The sequence below is a fragment of the Pteropus alecto genome, unplaced genomic scaffold (assembly GCF_000325575.1).
Source record: "Pteropus alecto unplaced genomic scaffold, ASM32557v1 scaffold107, whole genome shotgun sequence".
NCBI classification, from domain to species: Eukaryota; Metazoa; Chordata; class Mammalia; order Chiroptera; family Pteropodidae; genus Pteropus; species Pteropus alecto.
The window spans coordinates 1,875,209-1,886,418 of record NW_006440619.1 but is presented as its reverse complement, the minus strand read 5'-3'; the positions used below and the strand labels follow the sequence as shown (position 1 = coordinate 1,886,418).

Below are 11,210 nucleotides of genomic sequence, written 5' to 3'. Positions count from 1 at the left end.
AGTGGAGAGTGGAGGACTGAGGGACTGGGCTGTCTTGGAGATTCAGTTGCTGCATGTTTCGGGGGGCCCACAACTAAGACTTACGCCCCTAGAGAAAGGGCACACCGGTGGAGCCAAGGAGGGGGTGTCTGAACAAGGTTGATTGATGTGGGGAAACTGATCGGGATGTCCTGGGTCTCCCGTGACAATCTTCCAAACATTCCTCACTAAACCCCTGTCAAAAGAACCCTCCGGAGACTAGTTTACATCAAAAGACAGTCACTCGACTTTACACAATGTTTTTAGTCTGCCCGGAGAAAATTTCATGCCATAGTCAGCTCCTTCTACAAACCCTTCTTTGAAATGTCACAGGAGACAACCCAAAGGTGTCTTCTGTGAACTCGGGCTTCCCCACATTGCTTGCACAGAAAATAGAAAACAGACACTCAGACAAGAACAATAAGACACTCAGACAAGAACAATTACTGGGGCGTAGGTGGACCCAGAGAAGTCCGCCACCTACAACCTAGACAAGACCAGAGACAATAAACAGAACCCGACAACAGGGCACAGGAGGCAGCATCCCGCAGCCTGGCCATGGTCCGGGAGATAAGACTGCGTCCATTCTCTCCACGGACCCTCACTGACCAGTCAACAGAAACAGGAAGGTACCTTTTATCCAGACACCGAGGCCTCGGAGATTCCAGATTCCCGTCAGGACCAGGAACAAAGAGCTTGCCCTAAAAGGTTGCGTCCTTGACGATTGTGCTGACCTGTCATAGCATTCAAGGGCCCTGGAACATCTCAGGTTGGCCACCCCTTTCAATCCGTAACAGGGACAGCAACCGCTTCGGAGGTCGGTCCGGTCTTAGATCCCAGGGCCACTCCCTGAGATCTCACTGAGGCCTCCAAATGTTGTAACTGCCAGCACCTGAAAGACACACGGCCCACATCAGTGAGTTGAGTTATAGGAAACATGCTCTTTATTCAGCCAGCTGGGTCTGCCAGGGGTACGTGGACCCCAAATTAAGCAGCCCCAAAATCTGTCCTGTACAAATGAGCAGCCCCAAAATGCCAAGATACAAGGTTTTTAAGCCCTAAATCCCATTCCTCATTCTGTCTTAAACACAAAGGTCTATTTTTCTTTTATTCACTACCTGTCAACCCACAGGTCGGTTGTGCAAGCGGGGGTACAGAAACAGAAAGCTTATTGTTAGAATGTTATGTTCCCATGGGCGATAGCCAAGCAGTAATTTTCCAGCCAGCACACATTACATGCTGTGTCTTATGTGATAGAGTAAGGTGGTTAAGTATGTGGGTTCTGGAGTTAGAAGAGCTGGGTGCAAATCCTACCTCTGCCATTTCCTGCCTGTGTGACTGCTCTGTACCTAAGTTTTTCATCTGAAAAAAAAAAAAAAAATAGAAGAAAAATAGTAGCTACTTCTTCGGGTTATTCTGAAAATCAAATAATATAATACATGCAAAACAGCACAGTGCCTGGCACATAGTAAGAGAACAATAAATGTCAACAATTGGTAGTGATCCTATCAATAACTATCAAGAAACTTGAAGATTAAAGAGGCTATGTAACTTTCCCAAAGTCAAATAGTTAATGAGCACTTATAGCTGAGAGACCATAGTCAATTTCTGAACCTCTGTTTCCTCAGCAGTAACAATAAAGTTTTCATAAAGATCACAATGATAATGTATGTAAAAGCACCTAGTATGCTTTTATAGTACTCAATAATTATTAGTTAATATAACATTTAAAATAATTCATATAAAGTGTTAGCTCAAGAATCCTTAAGCTCCTCCACTAAACTGAGCACTATTCTGGGCCCTGTGGGAACCACAAAAGAAGTATCAGAAATGGTAAGTTGCTCATGTTCCACTCAGCTAACGAGTGTCAGAGCTGACATTTTAACCCAGAGCAATCTAACTTAAGCACCGTATTCTTAACGCAAGCACCACTGCATTTCTCCCTCTATGTAATTAGATAGGTGGAAAATCGCATGGTATAAGATGAGAGAGAAAGTTTGGTTGAAGAAGTACGCCTTGAAATAAATCTTGGAACATTATAGGTTCTGTGTAGACTGAGAAGAGAGAGATGGTATTACAGGTAGAAAGGCAAAGCATAAGACATAGAAATGGGAACAAATAAACAAACTTACTTGGCTCGTTTGGGTTGGGGAAGATACCAAACCATGTGAAATCTTCAATCTACTTGTTTGGATGCAAATATGGCATGCCCCTTACCAGGCCCCCAGATTACCTAACGTTTTCTATCTCTTCTTGCTCTTCCTAGAAAATTAACTCACCTGCTCTTTCTTCTTTTTAGGCTCTTTGAAACCCTTCAGTCACTCTTCTGGTCTGTATTCGGCCTTTTAAATCTCTACGTCACCAATGTGAAAGCCAGACACGAGTTCACAGAGTTTGTGGGAGCTACCATGTTTGGAACGTACAACGTCATCTCTCTGGTAGTGTTGCTGAACATGCTGATCGCCATGATGAACAACTCGTATCAGCTTATTGCCGTGAGCAGCTTTGCTTTACACGGTGGTTACCTTTACAAGGGTGGTTTTGGGAGGGGTCACGTTGGCATGGAGCCCATTGGAAACTCAATGAAACAGCCCGTCTGCCTCAATTATTTTACATTAGCTTTCCCAGTTGTTAGATTAAATATTTCTTTCCAAGGCAAATCAGTTTGGAGTCTTCAGCCATTGAGTCCTGGTAATCTAGAAAAAGGTGTTCTACTTTAATAAGAATTTCTGGTTACCTGTTAAAAAATATTTTTAAATCTCTGAATCCATTTTCTTGACTTAGTAAGGAGAGCTCAGGAGATATGAGCTTAGGAGGCTACATGTCACCCACTAATCTCCAGGATGGATTGAACTGATCCAGTTCTCTAAGCAGGAGGGCCTTATCTCCTTCTCCACAGCAATCATCTCCTTCCCAAAACTGAGGACTCCGTTGACAAGGACAACTTTTTCAGAGAGAGTGGCTACTTTTTTATCAAGGATACATGAATAACTGCACTTCACTGTGAGACACTCTGAAGTAGAGTCCATTGCTAAATATTTTTGACCATCATGTTACCATTTAGATCAGCAATATATATTACTCTAAACTAGAAATGGCAAAGGTATAGAATATGGGATCAATCTGGGCCCTGCTCTGTTTTTCATGTCAAAGTAAATATCTAACCTTAGCTTATTTTCTTATGATTTGCCTATCATTTCTAGAAGTGGAATATTAGCAAGGACTTCTGGCCAAGATTCTATATAGTTGAGTATCAGTGAATTTGGATGTTTAATTCATAAGATGCTTGATCACCCCCACAGGTCTATCTATTGCTCAAAGTTTCGCTGTAGCATAGAAGTCACAGAATAGAAAGACCTGAGTCTTATCTTCCTTCATAAGTGCTATTTCTCAGACTTAGTTTGCTACTGAGGAGTCATTTAGCCTATAGAAAAGAAGATTAATTATAGGTTACATGTGTATATGTGTGCATGCGTGGGTATGTCTACAACCATAACTTGTTTTACTGTGCTTCACTTTGTTACACTTCACATATGTTGCATTTTTTACAATTTGGAGGCAGAATCTTCCACCAGCAAAAAGATTACCACTCCCTTTATTGAAATATTCACTTTATTGTGGTGGTCTGAAACTGAACCCACAATATCTCTGAGGTATGCCTGTCCATACACACATATGTACGCACATAATGTCCAATTTTCATAATTATTATTGGTGGTAGTAAACATCTGTGATCCATTTCCACTAAGAACACATCAAAGAGGAATGAGTTTATGTTGCAGTGGGAGACTTTTGAGTTATATATATATGGAAGAACTTCCTAAACATAAATGGCAATGAAATGCATTCTCCTAGGTGAATTTGTAGAATTTCTTCCATTGGAGAGTTTGAAAAATCAGGATATAAAATTATCTACTAGAATGGTTAAGATCTGAGGTGCTTAGGTGAGGGAGAAAGGAGAGGAGTATAGTGAAAAAATATATTAGGAATTAAAAGTCCAGGGACTCTAGTTCTGGTTCTGTTGTTTATAATCATGTGACCTTGAGTAACTTTCTCTTTTGGAGCCTCGGTTTCTTCATTCAAAAATTTGGAGGGTTGGGATAGATGGTCTTTTTTTCCAGTTTTATTGATATGTAATTGGCATACAGTTATGTGCCATATAAGAAGTTTTGGTCACAATGAACCACATATACAATGTGGTACCATAGGGTAATAATGGAGCTAAATTTCTTATAAGAAATGAGAGGATATGTGGTTCAGGTTGAATGTATTTTTCTCTGATAGGAATAATATCTGTGGGGCTTGGCAGTAGATTCCCTCTCACTCACAGCACATCAGTTTTGAGCACACAGATAACATCCCCATCAGTCAGCCATTGACACAGAGGAGCCTGTCCCCTCCAGCTCTACATATTCAGAGGGTGCTATAGTCCTTCCAGATCTAGCTTGATGGATTTCAGAGTACATTGCTGTAAATTCTTTCCCGAGGACCTAAGATTCTGTATAAGGACACGGGTCCACAGGAACTGCCGTAACAAGTATTAAGTGCCACTGCCACTTCAGTAAAAGCTTTCTGTGATAGTGTGGAGCCAGCCTGTCCCTCTACTTTAAAAATATGTTCAGGATGAAATTATGTAAAGCATAGGTAAGTTTTATTTCTTCAGTTTAATGCCAGAAAGAACCCTTTGTGCCAGACAAGGTTAATGGAACCAAAAACAAATTTCCAAAGTCTAACTATCGAGACCCCAGTTCTACACCTTCTCCATGTTAAACACCTCCCTCTTTTTTAAATTTCTTAATCTGACCACTGTTGCAACATGCACTAGTCAATACCACACTGCCATGACATCACTATGTTTCTTTATCTCTCCATCTTGATTTCTTATTCCTACTGATCCTCAGGCCACCTTTCACTCCCTGCCAGTCAGTATTGTGGTGATCTACACCTTACCCAACCAGTTTCTCCTGAATATTGTCTATCAATCCAGCCCACATGAAACTTCATGTTCATGTTCATCCAGCCCACAGAGTTCATGGAGAAGCATTGACAACTTCAATGTTGCCTTTCTGACCCTGTCAGAAGGAAGCAGGGGGAAGGCTTGTAGGACAGTGTTTATAAAGTCTACAGTAATGTACAGTCATATCCTAGGCCTTCACATTCACTCATCACTCACTCACTGACTCACCCAGAGCAGCTTCCAGTCCTGCAAGCTTCATTCATGGTAAGTACCCTCTATAGGTGTACCATTTTTTTTATCTTTTATACCATATTTTACTGTACCATTTTTGTGTTTAGATATGTTTAGATACACAAATACCATTGTGTTACAGGTGCCTACAGTATTCAGTAAGGTAAAATGCTGTACAGTTTGTAGTCTAGGAACAATAGGCTCTACCATATAGGCTATACCATCCAGGTTCGTGTAAGTACACTCCATGATGTTCGCACAATGATGAAATTGCCTAATGACATATTTCTCAGAACATATCCCCATTGTTAAGTGATGCATGTCTGTATAACGTTGTGTATGTTTAAGGTGTACAATATGATGATATGATATACATATATATTACAAAATGATTACCATAAGGCTAGTTAACACATCCATCACTTCACATGTTATCATTTTTGTGTGTGTGTTGTGAGAACGTTTAAGACTTACTCTCATAGTACTTTCCAGTATGTAATACAACTTTGTTAACTATATTGACCACACTGTGCATTAGATCCTCAGAACTTATTCATCTTCTAAATGGAAATTTGTACTCTTTTACCAACATCTTCCCATTTTCCCCAATCCTCAACCATGGCAACCACTATTCTACTCTTTGTTTCTATGAGTTTGACTTTTTTAGATTCCACATATAAGCGAAATCATACAGTATTTGTCTTTCTCTGTCTGACTTATTCTACTTAGCATAATGCCCTACAGTTTCATCTGTGTTATTGCAAAAGGCAGGATCTCCTTCTTTCTCATGGCTGAATAATATTTCACTGTGTGTATATATACATATATATGTGCATATACATAATATCACATTTTCTTTATCCAACTGTCTATCAATGGACACTTAGGTTGCTTTCATATTTTGACTATTGTGAATACTGCTGCATGGGGATACAGATATCACTTCAAGATAGTGATTTTATTTCCTCCAGCGATGTACCCAGAAGTGGGGTTGCTGGATCATATTGTAGTTTTATTTTTAATTTTTTAAAGGAAACTCCATACTGTTTCCTATACTGGCTGTACCAATTTACATTCTCACCAGCAGTGTATGAGGGTTTCCCTTTCTCCACATCTTCACCAATACTTGTTACTGCTTATCTTTTGGATAATAGCCATTCTGACAAGTGTGACATGGTATCTCATGGTGGTCTTAGTTTGTATTTGCCTGGTGATTAGTGATGTTAAACATTTTTTCATGTACCTATTGGCCATCTGTATGTCTTTAATACCCCCAATATACTGTGAGTCTAGGTGTCCACAGATGAGCAGGATAGACTCACAAGGTTCTTTCGAGCTCTAAAATTCTGCCCATCTGATGCTTTTGAAATGGAATAGAGTTCAGTTTCATCTTTATCCTCTCTCTCTCTCTCTCTCTCTCTCTCTCGTTCAAACCCAACTAGATTAAGAACTCTGAAATGATCTATGCTCACTCCTAGTCTGTTTCTATAAGGGAACAGGCATAGAATCTCAGGGTTTTATTTTTCCAACACTATGCCTACCATCCTGAACCCCTACCCTGCCAAAATGGCAATATTCATGCTGAAGTGTTTATTTTCTCCCTTGATATCCTACAGCTGATTGTTCCTAATGGTAGTGGAAAAGGGAGATATCTTCTTGTTGCCTAATGCAGGGCTGTGATGTCTCCTGAGTTCAGTGACATTTTGCTAGGAAGGGTGAAAATTATCTACTCTAGCTCCCTTGGCACCACCTGTTATTAGTAAGTTGTGTTTTAATGCCACCTACTGCTGCACCTGAGGAAAATACCTTGGCTTAGGAGAGAACTGGGGGTTGGGGGTTTGAGGGATTGCAGAGAGATGGCCTGAATGGGACCTATACCCTCTCACACATGTGGGGTCATAGCCAACCATTCTGAATACTACTGGCTGCTTTAGGATCCTCTGGTAATGTGTCTTTACCATTTGGAATTGGATCCAGTGGAATTCTGATATCGAGCAGCCTGAATCCAAAAATACCTGGAATCATTTAAGTGATAAAAACCAGCAAGTAGATTTGATTCCACTTGCCACATCTCCACTTCAGTAGTGGATGCAATTTTTAGAAGGGTCTTGATATGAGGGAAAGGTTATAGAAAAGGAAGCCACTGAAGACAAATCTTTCTTACTTCAAAAGGTATCACAGGCTGACTGTCTAAGTAGAGACTCAGTTGTCAATGTGCTTTACTGTGAATCTGTTTAGCGTACATTCTAAGACAGGCCTCAAGAACACCAGTTAATAGCAATCCCTTGAAGGGGTGAGCTCTTTCTCAGTGATCTGTGCAGGATGCAGAGCTGCTGGTGACAATTCATATTTCTATGCCAGAAGAGGCTCCACTGCAGTAGTGGATAGAGTCAGCCTCAAAATATGCGGAAGCAGAGATCACTCCAGGCTTGTGCTCTGTGGTCCCAGCCAGCATCAGCAGGTGAAGCTGGCCATATTGTTGTTTATTATTATTATTATTATTATTATTATTATTATTATTATTATTTGTAATTAAAGTGATTTATTTTTCCCTTAAGCTGCTTATTTTCCTCTGTGATGCTTCATTCACACATCTACCTTGTCACTTGCTGCTCCCAGTTCCATCAAGTGAAGCTGTCCTTGATGCTTTTTTAATCAAATTCACCCATATAAAAATATTAGTGAGAGAGACAGAGCAGTCCCACAAAATTTATTGACCTTAGGCCCTATACCTACCCCCAGCTCACCCGTAAGGGGCATCTCTCTTGCCTGAGATTGGCCTCCCAGAACATGGGGCTCATGACGATCTGTGATAAAGCCTCATTCAACAAGTTAATAAGAACCCTAAGTTTCTTTGGCTGCTGTGGAGTATTCACTCTAACACTGAGAGTAAGTAAATAACAATTGCCTCACTGAGCCACATCTGCTGGGTGGTTTGGGAAGAGCCCAAATACATAGAATTGTTGTCTCCATTAGGGTGGCAACATTTGGAGGCTCTGATGATGAATGGACTCTCGCACTGCAGAAAACAGTCATGCAAATAGACATTCATCAGAACAGACCCAGAAAAGTAAAGACAGCAGACAAGATTGGTCGGGGCCGCTGCACACCACCAAAGTGCCAAGGAGGGCAGGTGGCCTCCCTGCCCTACCCTAGTCATCTAGAACCAAACTCAGCCTCTCAAAGCACAGAGGAGAAAACAGCACTTCACACACTGTATCATGATTTGTAACCCTCTAACCAAGCAGATAACTGCTATGCACTGATACGGCAACCAGTTTTTAAAATATTGAAATATTTCCATACCAGGTGATAAATAGCTGCCACTCCAGCTGTTCCCTCTGGGATACCCCCAGGGCACCCCGCACTCCAGCAAGTATAACACCTGGAACAGCAGGTATTTTCCATGCTCCTGTTCCAATGCTATTGCTGTCATACATTCTGATTGGTCAGTTTCTTAAACAGTCTGAATATCACTGTGGTAGGCAGAATTTTAAAATGCTCCCCCAAGATTTCCCACTTTAATGTCAGGACTGAATATAATGAGATACCATGCTTGTGATTATGTTGTATTACATGGCAAAAGAGATTTTGCAGATGTAATTAAGGTTACTAATCAAAGAGATTCTCCAGGCAGGCCTAATCTAATCACATGTGTCCCTTAAAAGCCGAATTTTCTCCAGCCAGTAGCAGAAGAGAATATCAGATTCAAAACACACAGAGGAGTCTATGTCCCATTACTGGCTTGAAGATGGATAGAGCCATATGAGACCTCAAAAGCATAAATAATAAAACTCCCTTTACATAAAAAATAAAAAAAGAATTAAATAACTAAAAAAATGTGGGTGGCCTCTAGGACATGAGTGTGACCCCCAGCTGACAGCCCGCAAGTTAGTGGGGACTTTAGTCCTACTACCACAAGGAAATGAATTCTGTGAACAATGGAAATGAACTTGAAAGCACTCTTCTCCAGAGCCCCTCGATAACAGCTCAGCTATACTGACACCTTTATTTCTACTTTGGGAAGGCCAGTGTGACTGGAGTGGCATGAACACAAGGGAGAGAAGTAAAAGATGAAGTTAGAGAGGTAGTGGGAGTGAGGAACAGATTATTTAGGGAATGAAAGACCTTTGTAAAGACTTTGACTTCTACTGCAGGTGAAATGGGGAGCCATGGGAGGGTTTTGATTAGAGGAGGTACATGATCTAACGTGCATTTTAATAAGATTTCTGTGGCTGATTGAGAAAAGACAAAAATTGTGCAGGGGCAAAGACGGAAATTATAAGACCATTGAATCAACCAGACTAGAGATAATAGTGGCTTAGACCAGGGTGGTCGTGATGGATGTGATAAGAAGCAGTTGGATTCTAGATATATTTCAAAGATAAATCCAATTTACCAGTGGATCAAATGTGGAGTGTGAGCAAAAGAGAGGTGTCAAGGATGACACCAAGATTTTGGGCCTGAGTAACTAGAAGGTTGGAGTTATCCCTTACTGAGATCGGAAAAAGTGGGGAAGGAACAGGCTAAGGTGTAGGAATGCAGAGATCCAGAGTTGAGTTTTCGATGTGTGATGTTGGAAATGCCTATTAGACATCTGAGTGGAGATATTGACTAGGTGTGGTCTACAGCAGCAGTCCCCAACCTTTTTGGCACCGAGGATCGGTGCTTCTATAAGAACCTAATGCCTGATGTTATAAGGTGGAGCTCAGGTGGTGATGCTAATACTGAGGAGTGGCTGCACATACGAATGAAGCTTGGCTTGCTCTCCCGCAGCTCATCTCCTGCTGTGTGGCTCAGTTCTTAACAGGCCACAGACCAGTACCAAACTCCTGGTCTACAGATCTAGCAGAGAGGGTCAGACTAGAGCCAGGGATTTAGAAGGACTAGATGAGATCACTAAGGGAGTGTGGACAGAAAAAAAGAAAAGGTCCAAAATTAGGCTTGAGGCACTTTAATTTTTAGAAGCTGGAATAACAAAATAGATTGCCCAAAGGGACTGAGAAAGAACAACCAAGAGACGTTGGAGAAAAACCAGGATAATGCACCATATTATGATATTTTATTATCCTCAGTTTATTGATAAGGTCATATGCTAGAAAGTGGTAGAGGCTGGATTTGGATTGAAGGAGTCAAACCCCCAAACCCATGCACAGAACCACTGTATTTATCCCATAGACACTTGAGGCCAAAAAGCACCTGATACGCACTTCACTATGAGGTCCCTAATATACCTTCTTTCCTTCCCAGAGCTGAGATTCCCCCTACACACACACACACACACACACACACACACACACACCACACACACACACACACACACATCCACTAGCTCTTTTTCTCCTTAGTACGCCCACCAGACTTGGAACTTCTGGTTTCTTGTCAGCAGTGCTGCTAATCTCAGCCTTCTCAGATGAACAATCAGACAATACACCTGAGATCACCACACCCATAGAGGGTCAAAGCTCATCTACATGAAAAAAAAAACTCCTCATTCAACTTATACATCCTGCCTTGGGACCTCTCAGCCCTGTTCCTTTTCTTCCTAGATAACTCTTGCTGCTGAAAGCCTCTCTTGAAATCATATCTTCACCGGCAAATGAAATATCCACCCTCCTATTTCATGAGTGGAGAGAGGAGCATTCTCTCTACAAAGGCTGCAGGGGGCACCAAACACTGACTCTTCAGACTTTTGCATCTTGCCTGGGCCTGGCCTGGCCCTCCCCCTGGTGGTCTGACACAGAAATGGATTCTTCGATCATTCTGCATCAATACTCATTCACGGTCAGCAAGCTGTCTGAGAGCTCGAATCTGCTAGGAATTAAAGCTCTTTGCCTCAAAATGCTGAGGGTATAGTTTGGCAGGTCTTTGCTGAGCAGTAGACTCTGCTTCCAACAGCAGCAGCAGCCTTTGATGCCTGCTGCTTGCCTGGTAATGATTTCAGTGACTGACAAAGATGAAAGTAGGAATGGGAAGAGGACAAATGAAAAGAAGTGATGGGTTT

At 41.5% G+C, this 11,210-nt stretch overlaps 1 protein-coding gene across 1 annotated transcript in view; it reads left to right on the top strand.

Annotated features, from left to right (window-relative positions):
- The window catches only part of TRPC5 (transient receptor potential cation channel subfamily C member 5), a 177,037-nt gene that overhangs the window by 139,222 nt on the left and 26,605 nt on the right, over nucleotides 1-11,210 (top strand). The window contains exon 6 of the mRNA XM_006917274.1: nucleotides 2,318-2,513. Within this exon, the coding sequence (XP_006917336.1) occupies nucleotides 2,318-2,513 (196 nt within the window). The remainder of the gene's footprint in view (nucleotides 1-2,317; nucleotides 2,514-11,210) is intronic.